The following is an 18,299-nucleotide window of genomic DNA, read 5'->3' on the forward strand; positions in this document are numbered from 1 at the left end:
CTATATTGTTAGTCAGGCCTAATGCGTTTGGCTTTACTGTACAATTGACATACATAGAACTGGGCCATTGCATCTGCAAGCCGTGGCAGCAGCAGAAATGTTTGCATAATGCATACTATAGGTTTTTTAACACTGATAATGTGGACATATAGACGATCAGAGTCAATACGATAATTGCTGCTACAACAGTAGTAACATTGTAGAAGGAGACATTGTACATGGTTGAATTGCAACTGCACGAGATATACAATGTTTCAATGTTGCAAGTTCAACTCGACAAGCGGATGCTGATACTTCCCCATGAGGGCAGCGCAGAGTTGGGACAGTCGAGACACGCGATATTACAGTAACACAATATCAATTAAAGCTTATTAATTAAATGCTATACTTTACCTTAAAGCATCTCCGACACAAATCACCATCGTGCAGTGACGTGCACCGTTGACAATTCTTTCTCGCCCTGAAGAAAGTTCTTTGCATTCCGAAGCGTCACTTCCTAGTAGGCTAAACTAAACTCAAGCTGATGAAATCATTGCAGACTGCGATAGAATGTGGTGAGATACGTGCAGTGCAACTCCCATCCCCTCGATGCATGTCCCCATCATCTAATCGACGGGACAAATCCGACTGATTTGTGTGAGGTACCAAACGAGTCTACTTTTGCACAATGTGAGGAGGACGCATACCAGGTCGAGATTGTTGCAGTACCAGTGTGTGTGTGGGTGGCGCATCGACAGGGGACAATAAACAGTGTACCACCAGGGCTGTGTTCGAAATGCCATACTAGCATACTGCATACTAGCATACTCAATTAGTATATACTGCATACTGCCTACTAAATTCATAATAAGTATGCCAATACCAGCCGACCGAACATTTAGTATACATTTCTTGCACACTCAAATTTCACATAATCTACAGTGTGAACGCACTGCATACTCAAAATCTACGTCATATCTAGTATGAGTAGTATGCTTGTATGCCATTCCGAACACAGCCCAGGAAACCAGAGTGGAGTCGTCAAGACAGGAGTCTGCATTCGCCTGCTGCATTCGCTGGCTAACAACTGCAAATTGGACGAGGAATGATGTTAAGTGTGCAAAGAGTCCTGTTAAATGCTCGACCTGGTATGTTGACTCACTGCACCTTATTTTTATTTTTTTATTTTTGCGGGATAGCCTATAGCCACTAGCTTGCGCCTTGTGTTCGACTGGTCAACATTTGTCCGACACGATATGTTTTTTTCTTAGGGAAAAATGGGGAGCCAATTCCAGAACATTTCGGAATGGAAGAGACGACTATACCACAGGACCTAAAACACGGAGAAGTCCTCGTCCGGACACTCTACCTCTCTGTAGATCCGTACATGGTGATGCTATGCGCAGTGCATGAGAAAGGGGCTTACCTATAGAAAGAATAAATCACAACATAAGAAATGGTCTACCTGGGCCGATGCTCAACGCATGTAAACAATCATCAAAGTTTTGAAATTATTTATTTAATTTAACTTGCCCACCATCTCCTTTGACAAAATGTGACCTCACACAGTCGCCGATGTAGGCTATATTAGTATTAGCTTAATTGGTGGGCCTGTATTAACTGTTATGTGTGGCCAATTAGTGGGAATGGTTTAACAAGGATGGGCAATTAACAAAAAACAACAAGACAAACAATAATTCAAATTTGCGGAATGCACATGGAACACATGGAATTCTTAGGGCAGTAATGAATCTGGGCCAATTGGGAGAATGCAGAGTAGGTCCACTTGTGAGGATACCATCTTCACACCTGTATTATGCAAGTGATAAAGTTGTCAGAGCTGTCTTCCCTTCCTTCATGTTTATGTCTGATATAGCGATGCCAAATGAATGAAGACACAGGTACGGACTACCTGGCACCATGGGGGCTGTCAGAGGGCATAGCCGGTGGAGGAGTTGGGGTTGTGGAATCCAGCTGCAGCGATGTCCTCTCTGAGGGTGACATGGTCACCACGTTCAACTGGCGTTGGCAGACCCATGACATAGTAAATGGCAGCCTTTTACAGAAGGTAGTACTGTATTCTACTTACTGGTACTTTGCACTGTCAAGTGTTTCTTCAGTTGATTTACTGTATATTCACTGTTCTGCAGGTTGACCCACAGCTGGTTGACGGACACATATCATACTTTTTGGGCACAGTGGGCATGCCTGGTCTCACTGCCCTCCTGGGTGTCAGAGAGAAAGGGCATGTGACCAAAGGAGCCAATCAGACCATGGTGGTTAGTGGAGCTGCTGGGGCTTGTGGGTCTTTAGCTGGGCAGGTAATTATTGTGCAGGTACAGCACACTTGATCCAGTTAAACATAGCTGTGTATGTGTGTGTGTTTGTTTGTTTTAAACTCTAATCATTGTCCTGTGTTCCTTCTACCCAGATTGGCCGACTGGATGGCTGTGCCAGGGTTGTTGGTATATGTGGGTCAGATGAGAAGTGCCAAGCCCTGGTAGATGAGCTGGGGTTTTCTGCAGCAGTAAACTACCGCCAGGGGGATGTACCCACGAGACTGAAGGAGTGTTGTCCTGATGGGGTGGACGTTTACTTTGACAATGTTGGAGGTCCCATCAGCGATGCTGTAATAGCACAAGTCAGTCGGCGTTATCGTTGTCGCATTGCCAACGAGATCACACTGAGCAATTATGCATATGAATATGTAGTGGTGATGGCAGAACAGTATAAAAGGGTTCCCTCAAAAAAGGGTTCACTCAGCCCTGTTAGGTGTTAATTCCCATCTTTTTCACACTTCATTTACACTGATTTATACTAATTTACACTTCCCCCCTGTGTCTCCAGATGAACAGTGGCGGCCATGTGATCCTCTGTGGACAAATCTCTCAGTACAACAAGGATGTGCCTTATCCTCCACCCCTGTGTGACGAGACACAGAATGCCCTGCGCAGCAAAAACATCACCAGGGAGCGCTTTATGGTGCTCAACTACATGGACAAACATGAAGCTGGCCTACTGCAGCTGAGCCAGTGGGTTAAAGTTGGTGAAGTCAAGGCAAGGCATCTTTCTCTCTCTCTTCCTCTTTGTGGATGCTCCCTAATGATGGGGGAGGGGGGCTGAGGGTGTGTGTGTGTGAGGGAGAGAAGAAACATTTTCTCTGTTCCTCCTTTCCTCAGGTGCTGGAGACAGTGGTGAACGGTATTGAGAATATGGGAGGTAAGTGTGCCAGTGGTAATTGTGAAGTCATTTACTTTTTTTTTAAAGATTCATCACATCAACCTACACTGTATGGACAAAAGTATGTGGACATAATTATCGTCTGGGGCTGTTTTCATGGTTTGGGCTAGGCGCCTTAGTTCCAGTGAAGGGAAATCTTAATGTTACAGCATACAATGCGATTCTAGAGAACTTTGTGGCAACAGTTTGGGGAAGGCCCTTTCCAGTTTCAGCATGACAATGCCCCCATACACAAAGTGAGGTCCATAATGACATGGTTTGCCGAGTTTGGTCTGGGAGAACTTGACTGGCCTGCACACAGAGCTCTGACCTCAACCCCATCGAACACATTTGGGATGAATTGTAACGCCAACTGCAAGCCAGTCCTCCTCGCCCAATCAGTGCCCGACCTCATTAATGCTCTTGAGGCTGAATGGGAACAAATCCCAGCAACCATATTCTAAACTCTTCCCAGAAGAGTGGAAGCTGTTATAGCAGCAAAGGTGGGACCAACTCCATTGTTGTTTGTTGTTTTGCAGTGGCTTTTTGCTCCATGATGAAAGGGGGAAACATCGGCAAACAGGTTGTCAAAATATCCGATTGAAGAAAATCCATGCACCACCCAAAGCTACTGTTCTCACAAGAACATCCTTACTCCTGAGTCCTGACACTGTTTTGCTATGCTAACGTTGACTGAATGGGCTTAAACAAAGCAAAAAAAGGTAGCGTATTGTAATACGATACCATGCTTTGTCTCCTTAGATCTAACTTTTGTATAGGTGAAAGGTGACACTCCCACTACTCCTGTCAGTGCAACAATGAACATGCCAGATAGTCCTTAAGTGTGTTGTCTTTGTTGTGTGAAGAAAGCACCTTTGTTGTGTGAAATAACACAGGGACTAATTACATTTTATCTACAATTTATTTCACAGCACTGAAAACTGTTAATAAAATCACAACTGTGGGTTGCTTTCATGTCAGTTGTCACCTGAAATACAGAAAAATAATCTAGTAATATTCAACAATCTATTTTACCAGAGTATACCATACATAGGCCTATCCCTTCCCTGTCCAACTAGAACAGATTGATTAAGCTCCGCTTAGGAGCAATTTTTGGCAAAACCTGTCAGCTGACCCTCATTTTCTGGTGGTAAATAAACCCACTAATACAAGTACAATCATGTCACCTTTAGGAACAGCTGATGATAATCTGCAGTAGCTCTGACACTGACCCAAAACCAACTGATATAGGTGAAGGTAAAAATCAACAGTAAAAAATAAATAAAAATAAAATAAATCCCTATTTAATCTGAGTGTGATGGCCCAATGGGGGAAATGAGGTAAAGAGTTTAAAAGGACATGAACATAAATGAAAACATAATCCCTTGGGGTCAGGTCTGCCCCCTAGTGGACGTCGCATTGCAAGAGGTATGACGTTTAAACGTTGGAAAATGATACATTTTGTTGATTGAAGTACTGATTTTACTCTCAAAAGGAAGCTTCATTCTTTACATAGGACAAATAATAAAGCTGCCAAATTAAATCTTCATTAGGGGAAATCCATTATCAGTGCAAGGAAATCACACACAATACAAATATATGATCAATAAATTACCCTTATAAATGTCATTTCATTTCACCACAGCTATTTCACATTCATCACTTTATCACCACAAGTCTTGATTGTTAAACATGTTTTTCTTTTCTTTTTAAAGGACTAGGCTGAATTCATCACTGAGCTAATATAGAGTATAAAAAAAGACATTGTCATTCTCAGTTCCTGAAAGACATCTAGAAACAGGATCTTGTTCAAGTCCTCACATTCCTGAGAAACAGCTGTTATGGGAAGATTTCTAAAGAGCGAATGAAACAGAAAAGAGAAATTAAAACTAAAATAACATCAGAAAATTTGGCAGTAGAATAGAATTATAAAACACACAGCACAGTAATACTTAACAGAACATTATAATTTCCTATGATTACACAAATTGCCAACGTGAATGTTTAGAATGTAAGTATCCTCTCAGACAAAGGAATACATTGGTTTTTGATGAGCAACAGTTGTAATCTATGGACGCATTACTTATTCTTGGTTTGAATAATACCTCACATACATGCAAACTGACAAAATAATAAAGTCTTCATTAAAAAACAAAATTGATCTGTTTATCATTTTTCTTCTGAAGCAGCTCTCTTTCCACACCAGACTAACATTCAAACATTTACTCGCCTGACAAGTGGATAACTGGGCCAGGGGAAAAATAAACCGAAAATATAAAATATATGATCCTTGCTAATCTAAGGAAGCCATGTGTGGGTGGACAGCAGGGGTAACTTGGTACCACCCCTTAGGGTCAGAAGACATTCAGTCAAACATTCACACTTCCACAGAGAGAGAAAGGGGAAACAAAGACTGGACCATATCTTTGTTTCCATCCTTTGGCAGTGGTGGTGTGGAAGTGATTTCAAGAACTTCTAAAACTCAAGTCAATGGTCCACTAACTTCTTCATACCACTCACTTCAACCTTCTCTTACAGTGGCCCAGTAGTCACATGGCTGAACCTATACAATCCACAAGGTATCATAGTGTTGTGAATGTACTCATAGCTGTGACTCTGCCCAGGGAGGTGCCCACTGATGCTACTGTACATACGCTGACATGCATATGAAACATCTCTACTCTTTATACAACTGTATCTAGAAATAGGATAATGAGTCATAAAGTGGCTTTGGGGGGGGGGGGGGGAGAGAACTTTGCACAAAGAGTGTGAAATAATCAGAATGTGGAAAGTCGATAGAAATTGCAAAGACAATCATAAAAACATAGGTGGGTGTGTGGGGCTCAAAAGATTGAGTGACGAGTGCAATTGTCAAGAGGGTGTGTTGGTCTTGCTGTCGTCTCGAAGACGTGGGGCAGGGTCCTTCCAGGCACGGTACACCAGCAGCAGGCTAAGCCCTAGTGCCCATGTGCGGACCGGGGACAGGAAGAAGGCCAGAGGGCCGTATGTCTCCAACAGGAAGGAGCAGGAGTAGGCCTGCCAGGAGAGCAGGGCCAGCATGGCCATGTGCACTGCCAGAGTCCGCCAGCGGTAGCCATGCCGACCAAACTGTGAGCGAAAAGAGCTACCACGGACACGCAGATGGAGGCTCCAGCAGAGGTAACATGTCAGAGGCATGTTGAAGAAGATCAGCTGTTAGGAAGCAAGTGAGGAGAAACATACATACATAAATAAACAAACAAACATCATCAGGATTGTCCTTCAAAATTCCATAGTATTATTGTTTACATCTTTGACAATAACGTCTCACCTGAATGAGTCCAACGACATAAGTGAGACTGCCTTCGAGGAAGTGGCCATCAATAAACACCCCAAAAGCGAAGCAGACACCACTATGTCCGTCAACCAACTCGCCTATGAACCAGGGACCTACAGACAGACAGAGAGTGAATGTACAGACACTGGTGGAAAGAGCGGATGTGGATCTCTGCTGGGCTCTGCAGGTGACTTACCCAAGGCTGTACACACGTTGAAGAGCAGCATAGAATAGAAGAAGGTGTCCATTTTACTGACCAGGTGTAGGGACATACATACATGAAAGAACAGCCCTGAAGATTCTGGTGAGCAGGCAAGAAGAAATATTTAGAAAACAATATTTCAACATGAGGTTTGTTATATCTGGGATTATATATATATTTTAAATGTTATAGGATGACAAAACTACTCATATTACAACTTTGTCTTTGGCAAAAATAACCAACACGATATTGCCACTACTGATGCGAACCTCACCTCTGACATAGGGCACACGCAGGAACCTGAAAACCACCAACACGCCAATATTCAGCAGAATCACCAGCACAAAGGCAACCCGGGCCTGGATACATGTGGCATGAGAAACAAGTACACAAGTCACACACAGAATGGGAAACAAGTACATTATGTAACTTAGAGCAGCAGAAACAAGTACGCAAGTCACACAAAGCACAGGAAACACGCAAGTCACACATACTTTAGCATGTTTGAGTATAGACCACAGTGTGGGCATGCATGCCAACCATGGTGCCCATTGTGATGAGGCATTACCAATATGTAGTGGTCGGTGAGCAGGATGAAGGACTGGAAGAAGCCAAAGCTGGGGGAGAGGTCTTCCTCCAGGGTGAACTGTTGCTCTCGAACCACTGAGCGCCCTGCTGCGTCCTAACACACACACACACACGCACACAAAGAAAATGGAGAGAATAAGAGAGACTGACGAGACATGGAAAGACCCTGGAAAGAATACTCTGATTTGAAAGTGTGTTACCGACCTCTACTTTGATCCTGACTGTGTGCAGCCCAGTGAGGTAGAGCGAGGGGTCCCATGGCAGCACGTACAGAGGGCCCCCAGCACAGCGACCTGTCCCCTGGACTACCCCATCCACACTGATGTGCACTGCTGTGATGGGGGCCTCAGAGAAGGCCAGGATCCTGTAGAGGTCAGGAAAACCAGGTTTAGGACAGACATTCACTCACGTAGACACGCATGTACCGATATGACTAATGCCGTTGAAGGAATCATTTTTGTGGTTTGTATGGAGACACGTTATGTAATAAAAAAAAAAAAAAAGGGCAGGTGGGGGGGTTCAGGACAACACACACAAAGGGGACACCTGATGTGCGTGGAGCTCCGAATCCGGCCCAGAGGCTCTAATCCGGGATGCAGGTATTGCGCCTCCTTGGGGTTGGTGATGACTACTACGGGCCACTTGTCAAACGTCACGTCAGAGAAGCTCAGCAGGTCATGGTCAAAAGCCAGCACTCTGTACCTGAACAGAGGGGTGAGAGTAGGAACAAATCAGAGTGAGTGAGTGTGTGTGTGTGTGTGTGTTTGTGTGAGTGTGCGAGTGTGTGCATGTGTGTGTGTGATTGGGTGTGCGAGAGTGTGTGTGTGTGTGTGGTACATATTTCCTATGTTACAGTACCTGCGGTTGTCCATCCAGTCTCCCAGCTCCAGCTCCAGCGTGCCCTGGGGGTGTCTGCTGTGCAGGATGGGCATCAGGCCCCCCAGAGTGTGCAGGTGCCCACATAGATAGGCCACAGCTGGGCTACACAAACAACCAGCCAATCACATCTCCTACCAAGCCTTTGGTACAGTGATACTAAACAACTGTGTTCAGTAACTATGTCATCGATACAGTTGCAGCAGTATATCTTAGCTTCAAATATTCTAAAACGACTTTCATCATGAAGCAGTCTAAATTGACTTGTCTAACCTACATGAGATAATGAGGTAATGTCTACATCTCAGACATGTGTTTTTATAAGGTGTTGACGTTAGACATGCTGTCACTCATGTGAATGGGGAAACATGGGATTGACCAGTGACAGCAGGGGGCAGACTGAGACGGAGACAGTCAAATAGAAACCTACACATTATTCTTCTGTTACCTCATCATCTCACGCATCCCCGGCGAGGGGGAGATGACAGTGGAGGTGGTGTAGTGACCAAACCAGATGGACTGATTGCTGCTGTGACTCTCAGTCCTGAAGGCGGCCAACAAGTCCATTTGACTCTGTATGGCGTTGGGGCAAGGTTATCATGCTGCTAATAATAAACTGTAATAGCTTATCATGCTAATAAGCTGTTATAATGTCTGACTTTTAAAGGTGCTTATTAAGTCTGGTTAAATGGATGGCTCACTTATTTACACCTTACAGTCAGATGGTTCCTTACTCTGAAAGTAGTCCATGCACCAGGAGAAACTGTAATCCAAAGTTCAGAGTTGTTTAAATAGCCACTAGATATTCAGCTGACTTTAGCCACTGCTAGCAGCTTGGTACCTGCTTGGTCGTTAGGCCTACTTTGAGGTGATTTGTTGAAATATGTGACACGGTCTGGTGAAAGGGAGAACAAGTCGGGGGCAACCCCCAGTGGTAATAAATCAGCCTTTCAGCTGGGCCAAGAGAGCTCCCAAACACTTCCAACAAGCCAGCTCAGATCAGTTTACATCAGCAAGCCTACTCTGGAGGGAGGGAGGGGGGGGTACACAGATACTCCTCTGCAATCTCTGCACAGACAGGACAGGACAGGAAGCATATGTGACACGGTCTGGTCATTTGGGCCGCGAGTTGGCAACCAATCAAAATGTCCTAACTTTTATTCTGAAACACAGAAATACATTGTTGAAAATCACAACACACACTCGCTAGTCAAGCCAAAATATTGCAATGCAATGGATTGGGTGAGTAATCCCCACTGCTACCTAATTAACTATAACACTATTTACATTGTTAGCAGGCTCACAAGCTAGCGAGTGTGTCATTGATTTTCAACAACGCTGAAATGTATTTACATTTTTCTAAATAAAAGTCTGAACATTAAATTCACTCCCGACTTCCTCCACTCCTTTCACCGTGTCATATGTCTCTTGATCCCATTCACACACATTGATTTTTTTGTTAGCGGTGACCAAAGCTGAATATGTTGTGGCTATTACAGAGTCTCCTGGCCCATAGACTACTTTCAGGGTAAGTTACCATCTGAGGTGTCCAAAAGTACACTATCCCTTTAATAGTTCCAGTGTTGAGCAGCTGATTGTGGGCAAACTGTACCTGGTTGAGAATGCCAAAGAAATTGTAGGGCCGCTTGGGTCCTGGAGTGATGGTAGCATCTGCACAGATGAAAGAGTAGTTGCCAAAGGGAGTCTTGTGCACATAGTGGAAGGAGCCCACTTTCTGATTGGCAGAGTACTTCCTGGAAACAAACAGTGAAAAGATGAATTCATTTTTATTTCATTTATGTCATGTCACAATTATGAAATCCCTGACAGAATTATTAGACAATGATTCAAGTACAGTAAATGAACAGAGAGCAACTGTGAGCTAGCAACTGTCCAATAGTATTCTACGTTGTATAAGGTGTGCTTCTATTTCTGGCTTTTGGTTAGCTCAAATAGCATAAATAAATAAATATCTGCTGCTCATGTTCCACAGACAGGCAAACCACAACAGAGGTAACTCACACTTGTCAATAGTAAACAGGTGGATATGACTGCAGGCGCTAAGGGTGACATATAGGGGCCAAATACAGTCTCTGAACAAAGGTACATAAGAGTGAATACTGACCTGTAGTAGTTGTTGACACTGTCCAAAGACATAATATTGAAGGCATCTGTCAAAAATGTTGAACAGCTTAATAGAGGAAAAAATAACTATATGGATTATATGGAATATTGATACTATCAATCAAAACGAGCAACCATGATAAACTGAGACACAAATAGGCCCTTCATCTCATCAATACTGGATACATGTCTATCAGACAAATATTGCAGATTCAATACGATGGTCATTTGTGAGCAGTTTGTAAGAGGAAATATCTAGTTTCACCTCCAATAGCTTTTGTAATTAAATAGGAATGGGTTACTGTAGCAATGGAACAGCTTTGAGGCTATCAATCACATAAAGAACATACATATATGTTGTGTTCAGGATTAGAATATAGCTTATTTACATAAGTACCATAAGACCAACTCCAATTTCACTGATTGGTCTAGTACACACTGAATGGATGATTATAGTCACCATGATTTCCTCGGATGTCAATCCATTTAGTGCGTTCCAACACACGTGACCTCTTCAGGACGTTGTGGTAGGCCTGCCATTCCACCTCATGCTGAAGGGAGCCTACCTTGCTCTCCGTTTTAGCATCTGTCAGGTCTCCTGTTGGAAGAACGGACAAACAGACAGACATGTTGACTATTGGGAATCAGAACTCACATCAAGTTGATGGGTGCTCTTACAATGGAGCCCCATCTCAATTGTAAAAGAGAAGAAGTAAAGAGAATAGAAGGGGGTTAACACCATCAGTGTCCAGCTGGCTGCCGACCTACTAACTAGATGCTCCATCAATTGTTTAATTAGGAGATTAGGCATACCTGTTGCAAGCACAACAGCAGGTTTGATTATTTCAATGGTGTCAGTGCAGAACCTCTCGAAATCTGGAATGCGTTTTGGGTCATGGAAGCGGCTGATATGAATGTCAGAAACCTAGGTGTGGGACAAAAAGGAAGATTTAAGGATGGTCTTTCTTTAACAAAAGCATCATGTATGCTATTTCATCAAGGCAAAAGCTGCAGCAACATCAGACCAAGCCTTAGGGCTTAACCTCAAATGCTAAACATAAAAGGTTCAAATGCTTATATTATAACCTGGTGGTGACTGGTTGGCTGGGGTGTCACCTTTGTCCATGACCCTGGCAGCTCCCAGTAGGCAACAGGTCAACCACCCCCATTCAGCTTCACTTAGCTAGCAACATAGTCAGATTTGCTAAATCATGTTGACATGCCCCTTGGCTACCGGGCAAAGTCCCACTCGCTATATTATTAAGACATCTTTACAGAAAGATAGTGGATAACATGTGTTAACTTAGCATCCACTGTATGGTAAGGGGAAATGAAGTCAATGTGGCAAGCTAGCTAATCTAGCTGCCTGATCCAGCTCGAAAAATAGTCAACACACACCTGCACGAACCAGAATATGTTGTCCAACTCTCCGCCGGGATACGGTGGGACTGGGAAGCTCCGTGCCTCCTCTCCACCACCGCTGACGGTCTGCCGAACCCTCCGTCTGGGGTGCCAGGCTGTGTCGTAGCGCTCCAACACCCAGGAGGCGAGGCACGCCAGGGCAAGAACCACGACCAGAACCAGGGTACCGACCAGCCTGAGCATCCTGGAGAGCCGAGAGAGTGACGGGGTACTACTGGACCGAATACTGGCACTGACAGTAACATGAACACTCCCGCTACATTACACTGAACCATCGGTCACTCAGACCCATTGCCCTGCTCCCTTGACGTTCATAGACACTTCATCATCCTCGGGTCCGTTCAGCTTGTGTTATAGCAGAGGAGGAGGAGGCAGCTAAAGGAAACACCATGGTGATCAGTTGTAAACGGCTACGTCACCCCTGCCCCGCTGTATGTCTTTTCCCAGAAGTCCACGCGCAGCGCCATTTGTATGGAGGGTGGATCGTGCCACATTCAAATGCAATACACACATCGGAATGCAATATGCCGTATTTTTGCATTGTATTTAGCAGTGGCGGCTGGCCGATAGAGGGCGCTGGGGCGCCGCCCCCACCTTCACTTCCTAGTTGCGATTTGTAAAAAAAAAAAATATAAATAAACATTGTTTATTCACAAAATGCGGCTGATATTCTGTCGGCGCCTATCAGCATTCATTAAAAATCCTCCAATACAATAAACATTTTTATCTGTGTGTGTGTGTAAAACTCACTGTTAAAATACATAGGGGGAGAACGCGGGGCGGCGGTCAATGCAAGTCTATGCCAGGACGAATACTTTTCGCTTACACGTGAGCTGTAGCAGCGCTCCAATTGGCTGTCTCTATTTCTTGGCCAGGGCGCATAAATGTGCGTCCTGAATCTCCGGTTGTATTGCAGACAATGCATTATGCTGAGGACTTCCGACTTCCGGTTTACGTAAACACGGCTCATGTTCTGTCATCAAAGGTAAGAGTTGGTTTTCTTTAACTCAGCTGATGCATTACCTTGCTGTTGTTGTTTACCGAATGCTCCATCTGACTGTCACACTGTGATTGTACTTGTGTAAACAGTAACACAGACGGGGTGAATTTCATGAATGAAAGTGAAAGTTCTGTCGCAAAACGCCGTTACGTATCCTCACACATGTTTAAGTGGGTATTGCGTGGGTAAAGTGAAATTACGTCTTTGTTTCGAGCGCCAGTGCGTGTTTTATGCGCTGTTTTATGCGCGTGCACGCGCTGCGCGCGCGAAAGAGGACCCCCCCGCCACACTGCTGTGCCCCACCCAAAAATTGGTGCACCAGCCGCCACTGGTATTTAGTGTTACACGTGTATTGCATTCCGATGTGTGTATTGCATTCCGATGTGTGTATTGCATTTGAATGTGGCACGGTGTATTGCATTCCGATGTGTGTATTGCATTCCGATGTGTGTATTGCATTTGAATGTGGCACGATCCACCCTCCATACATTTATGGCCTAATTACAAATAGCTCCACTTTCCTTAACCACAGGTCTTCACGTTGACTCTTTCTTGTAGATGTATACGTCATCAGCACGGACATAAATGAGACCGAAATAATGCCACGCCATAGTACTTTTAGATCAGCAAGAAAGTCGTCAACATTTTAGGGTGAGTAATTGTTCGTTATTCTATCATTGTCACTGCCAATGGCCACTGGTCTTAGATGACTTTTTCTTGACTAATGATTGTCAAGTGAGTGTTATGAGGTTTATGTTGACTGTGATTACTTACAAATAATGGTAGGCTGAGGCTATTTATGGCGCTTTTCCATCAGCAGTCCAGCCCGGTTCGGGTCAGGTCGGTTCCGCTTTTGATCAGTTCTGGTTTTCCACTATACACAACAGACCCGGAACTAGTAGGAGGAGTAGGCGATAGTAGGCGGAGTTACGCGTCAAAAAAGCGCGCCATGGTGGTGACGTATATTTTCACGAGACACAACACAGCAACAATAGCAGCATGGAGGAACTTGCAGCTATCGTATGCCTTTCCCTCGGCATGCGGTATATTATTAACCGTGGTTTTTTGGAGAGAAAAGAGAGAAGACAGAAGAGCAAAGACAGAAGGAAGGATACTCGAAAGAGGAATGCTGAAAAGAGAAAGAAACTTATGTGGGCTATCGTAAGGAGATGGCTACTACTTTACCTCACTGTAGCATCATTGTTATGTTCAGCATATGAGATGGCTACTGCCTGATTGTCTGCATGTTTGAATCATTTCTATTGGATTTTGTTCTGCACATATGTTGTTCTACACATAATAAAGTCATGTTTTTTGAACCCTTAAAACCACTGCCTTCACTTGTCTGCTTTATGAACTTTAGCATCATTGTTATGTTCAGCATATCAAGTGGCTAGTACTTTAGCATCATTATGCGACTGCTGTTATTTTGGGAAAACTTTTCTCTCCCCCCGCTGTCAGTTTCAACCAGCTGGCGCGGTGCTGCGAGCAGCAGCGGGTTCATTGAGTTTACGGTTAAAAGCATAACTTCTCGGGGTGTACAGCACTCTCTCTATTTCGGGCTAAACTGTGCAGTGTAGCCGGCGTCCTGGTTCCTCCAGCAACCGGACACTTCCATAAATAACAACAAATATGTAATATGTAAATATGTATAATACCACGTTCATTGATAAAATGATGCCAGGGATGGAAAGGGGTGAAGGGGGATGATGAAGCTCTGGACTACGGAACGGCACAGCACAACGGGGGAAATGCGATAAGAATTATGTCAAAATGCAGCACCATCATGCACAGATCAGCCTTAAAACATGTAACGTTAGATATATAACGTTATACAGGGAGCGATGTATTTCTACGGAAAGGCTGATAGATTGTAGAATCTTCTTGTCGGTAAAACGATGGAATCAATCTATTGAGGATTGTGATCTTAAATGCGTTGTCATCTCAGGATAGATTAGGTGCACAGCATACACGATTTGACAAGGAAATAGGATGTTCAACACGGGTTGGAATCTCTGTACTTGATTTATTAAGACAGTCAGCGAATGGTCCATCAGCACAGTATCTCAGCATCGGCATTCAACGACATCATTATACAGACAGGCTGATAGATACGAGTGCAGCGCTGTCTTGCTGGTAGTCAAATATATTTATTTATACAGCATATGGATGTTACGTGCCTGTTAGCCTACTTGCCGCTTTCAGTTCTAGTAGATTTGTAGTTTAGATCTCGCAACCAGGGATTGGGAAGCGATGTATTTCTACGAAAAGGCTGACTGACGCGGGGCTCCAATCTCCGCGTTTATAGAGTGCTCCGGTGTCTTGCTGGTAGTCAAATATATGTATGTATATATACAGCATATGGATGTTACGTGCCTGTTACGTGACGATTTCAGTTCTAGTAGTTTAGATCTCGCAACCAGGGAAACGCCGACAAGACGCGAATCTACCGGCATTTGACTCATGAGTGAACGGCGAAAATGGCTGGACGGCACAGCTTGGGATTCCATTGAAGTTGAAGTTGACATCCAGTCATCCGCTCACTGCTGTCCATCAAAAATGGCACATCCATCAATAATATGACATAATAACAACCAGTGGCGGCTGGTGGCAAAAATTTTGGGTGGGGCACAGCAGTGTGGCGGGGGGGTCCTCTTTCGCGTGCACGATTTTTTTCCGCGTGCACGCGCATAAAACACGCACTGGCATTACAACCACTGTATAATTTCAACTTTCACCCTTAAAATGACCGTGTGGGCCATGGAGAAGTTACCCTGTCAACTACAGACACTGAGGTGGAAGAGTGACCGGTCTATGGACGTCAGTACGGTCCAATACCCAGTGTCAGACAAGGAGGAAGTCTAGTCAACAAGGCTAGTACAGGCCTCACAGCTACACTCAGGTTAATAAAGGTAGCAGATGAATATGTGTACTATGTGTCTGTGTGACATGGCTACATCAATGAGCAGAGATGAATGCTGCAGTCAGTAGTACAGTAACTATCTATTTCATAGACACATGATGGATGATGATGGAGAGTGATGGTGGTCAACACATCACAGCAGGTCAACACATTCAATGATGTATCACAACCAGACCATGTCAGAAACACAACCAGACCATGTCAGAAACACAACCAGACCATGTCAGAAACACAACCAGACCATGTCTGTATCACAACCAGACCATGTCAGAAACACAACCAGACCATGTCAGAAACACAACCAGACCATGTCAGAAACACAACCAGACCATGTCTGTATCACAACCAGACCATGTCAGAAACACAACCAGACCATGTCAGAAACACAACCAGACCATGTCAGAAACACAACCAGACCATGTCTGTATCACAACCAGACCATGTCAGAAACACAACCAGACCATGTCAGAAACACAACCAGACCATGTCAGAAACACAACCAGACCATGTCTGTATCACAACCAGACCATGTCAGAAACACAACCAGACCATGACTGTAACACAACCAGACCATGTCTGTAACACAACCAGACCATGTCAGAAACACAACCAGACCATGACTGTAACACAACCAGACCATGTCAGAAACACAACCAGACCATGTCTGTAACACAACCAGACCATGACTGTAACACAACCAGACCATGACTGTAACACAACCAGACCATGTCTGTAACACAACCAGACCATGTCAGAAACACAACCAGACCATGTCTGTAACACAACCAGACCATGTCTGTAACACAACCAGACCATGTCAGAAACACAACCAGACCATGTCTGTAACACAACCAGACCATGTCAGAAACACAACCAGACCATGTCAGAAACACAACAATGCATCAGCTGAGTTAAAGAAAACCAACTCTTACCTTTGATGACAGAACATGAGCCGTGTTTACCCGTACCTCCGCCTTGCCCCGCGCATATTGCTATGAATAGTTCGAAGATAGGTGATTGCACGTTAGGTGCAAGGCTGCTTGGTTAACCCATTAGCGGGAACATTATTAGTTGCACAAAATAGGCTGATTTAATTGACCATGAACATCAGAGACAGACATTACGAATGTTCATTTAAAATACTCCGGAAGCCCGAAGTCCGGAAAACCGGAAGTCGGGAGTCCTCAGCATAATGCATTGTCTGCAATACAACCGGAGATTTCTTGGCCAGGGCGCACAAATGTGCGTCCTGGCCAAGAAATAGAGACAGCCAATTGGAGCGCTGCTACAGCTCACGTGTAAGCGAAAAGTATTCGTCCTGGCATAGACTTGCATTGACACGGCGCCCCGCGTTCTCTCCCTATGTATTTTAACAGTGAGTTTTACACACACACACACACACACACACACAGATAAAAATGTTTATTGTATTGGAGGATTTTTAATGAATGCTGATAGGCGCCGACAGAATATCAGCCACATTTTGTGAATAAACAATGTTTATTTAAAAAAAAAACTTTTACAAATCGCAACAAGGAAGTGAAGGTGGGGGCGGCGCCCCAGCGCCCTCTATCGGCCAGCCGCCACTGATAACAACTACTCTGATTAGATTGCTTAGATTGTTTAATACATCAACGGGGGGAAAAGCGAGTATCAATGCTTCATTGAACGGAAACGGGAAAGTCCTATCTATTCCATTCAAAGTGTTTTAGCCTTCCCCCTTTCTACTGGTAATAAGGAATTGGCAAGAATAGATCGATATAAATAGATCAACATAATGCAGCACCATCATGCACAGATCAGCCTTAAAACATGTAACGTTAGATATATAACGGAGCGATGTATTTCTACGGAAAAGGCTGACTGACGCGGGCATTTAAATGGAATTCCCGGGTAGAAATATTCTCTGCCCCCGCTGTCAACGGGACTTTCAACCAGCAGCGGCCGGGTGAACTCCTGGTTCATCGAGTTTACGGTTAAAAGCATAACTTCTCGGGGTGTCAGCGCGGTGGTTAAGGGCTCAAAATGACCGTAGACCGATGGTGAAGTTAGCAAAGGAGTATTGTGTTTGTACCACCTCCACAGCCGGTGTTATTCACGGGCAAAGACGGTGCATAATAACGATTTTTGTGTTATGCTTGTTGTAAATAAAAGTTCTATGATGCATTGAAATGACATTAAACTAAGATAATACGATGGTCAGCATAATTTTTTGAATCTTTATTAATAAGCTATTACAGAAACTTTAGTGACATTTTCCAAGAGCGAATGTGGTATTTCAAGATGGCGGTTAGCGAAGAAATCTATGAACATGGGATGACGATTTCCATTGACCAATCAACGGTGTGCAGCGTCACACGTCACACGCAGCCTGGCAAAAAGATCCGGGTCTAAAAATGTAGACCCTGGTATCGAAGGGGAGCTAAAGAAGCGACCCGACCCGACCTGACCCGACCCGGGCCGACATATGGAAAAGCGCCAAAGAAGCAGGCCAGACCGGGCTGGCCCGGGCTGGCCCTGTAATGGAAAAGGGGCTTTTGTGTGTAAGTAGCAGTTTCCCATACTAAAGACTATGGTCATTTGACCCCCGAGGTGGCTCTTATAATAGGCAGGTAAAATAGGCACGGCTGTTGTAGTGTTAAAAGACCAC

General features: G+C 44.3%; 2 protein-coding genes across 2 annotated transcripts; one reads left to right on the forward strand and one right to left on the reverse strand.

Moving 5' to 3' along the window:
* The first annotated feature begins 1,024 nt into the window (after positions 1–1,024).
* Positions 1,025–3,875, forward strand: ptgr2 (prostaglandin reductase 2). Its single transcript, XM_080522775.1, has 8 exons — positions 1,025–1,127; positions 1,251–1,369; positions 1,856–2,047; positions 2,130–2,300; positions 2,411–2,620; positions 2,827–3,036; positions 3,159–3,198; positions 3,738–3,875. Exons 1-8 carry the CDS (start codon positions 1,085–1,087, stop codon positions 3,800–3,802), a joined length of 1,050 nt encoding a protein of 349 aa, XP_080378901.1. The 5' UTR covers positions 1,025–1,084; the 3' UTR covers positions 3,803–3,875.
* A 2,191-nt stretch (positions 3,876–6,066) lies between these two features.
* tmem62 (transmembrane protein 62) lies at positions 6,067–12,020 on the reverse strand. The gene is made up of 14 exons (XM_080522764.1): positions 11,703–12,020; positions 11,118–11,229; positions 10,765–10,902; positions 10,306–10,351; positions 9,793–9,934; positions 8,629–8,753; positions 8,163–8,285; positions 7,851–8,006; positions 7,509–7,668; positions 7,285–7,398; positions 6,991–7,075; positions 6,711–6,815; positions 6,509–6,627; positions 6,067–6,390 (listed from the first exon to the last, which is right to left on the reverse strand). Exons 1-14 carry the CDS (start codon positions 11,907–11,909, stop codon positions 6,070–6,072), a joined length of 1,953 nt encoding a protein of 650 aa, XP_080378890.1. The 5' UTR covers positions 11,910–12,020; the 3' UTR covers positions 6,067–6,069.
* Positions 12,021–18,299: the final 6,279 nt, after the last annotated feature.

This window comes from Nansenia antarctica (assembly GCF_963989245.1).
Source record: "Nansenia antarctica genome assembly, chromosome: 1".
NCBI classification, from domain to species: Eukaryota; Metazoa; Chordata; class Actinopteri; order Argentiniformes; family Microstomatidae; genus Nansenia; species Nansenia antarctica.

What these genes read in the sequence shown, in the direction of transcription:
- ptgr2 (XM_080522775.1), top strand. Translation starts at nt 1,085, where the DNA reads ATGATGTTAAGTGTGCAAAGAGTCCTGTTAAATGCTCGACCTG. An exon ending in GTGGGTCTTTAGCTGGGCAG is followed by an intron (nt 2,301 to 2,410) that starts GTAATTATTGTG and finishes CCTTCTACCCAG; the next exon opens with ATTGGCCGACTGGATGGCTG. An exon ending in GCGATGCTGTAATAGCACAA is followed by an intron (nt 2,621 to 2,826) that starts GTCAGTCGGCGT and finishes CTGTGTCTCCAG; the next exon opens with ATGAACAGTGGCGGCCATGT.
- tmem62 (XM_080522764.1), bottom strand. Translation starts at nt 11,909, where the DNA reads ATGCTCAGGCTGGTCGGTACCCTGGTTCTGGTCGTGGTTCTTGCCCTG. An exon ending in GGGATGCGTGAGATGATGAG is followed by an intron (nt 8,286 to 8,628) that starts GTAACAGAAGAA and finishes TTGTTTGTGTAG; the next exon opens with CCCAGCTGTGGCCTATCTAT. An exon ending in GACTGGATGGACAACCGCAG is followed by an intron (nt 8,007 to 8,162) that starts GTACTGTAACAT and finishes CCCTCTGTTCAG; the next exon opens with GTACAGAGTGCTGGCTTTTG.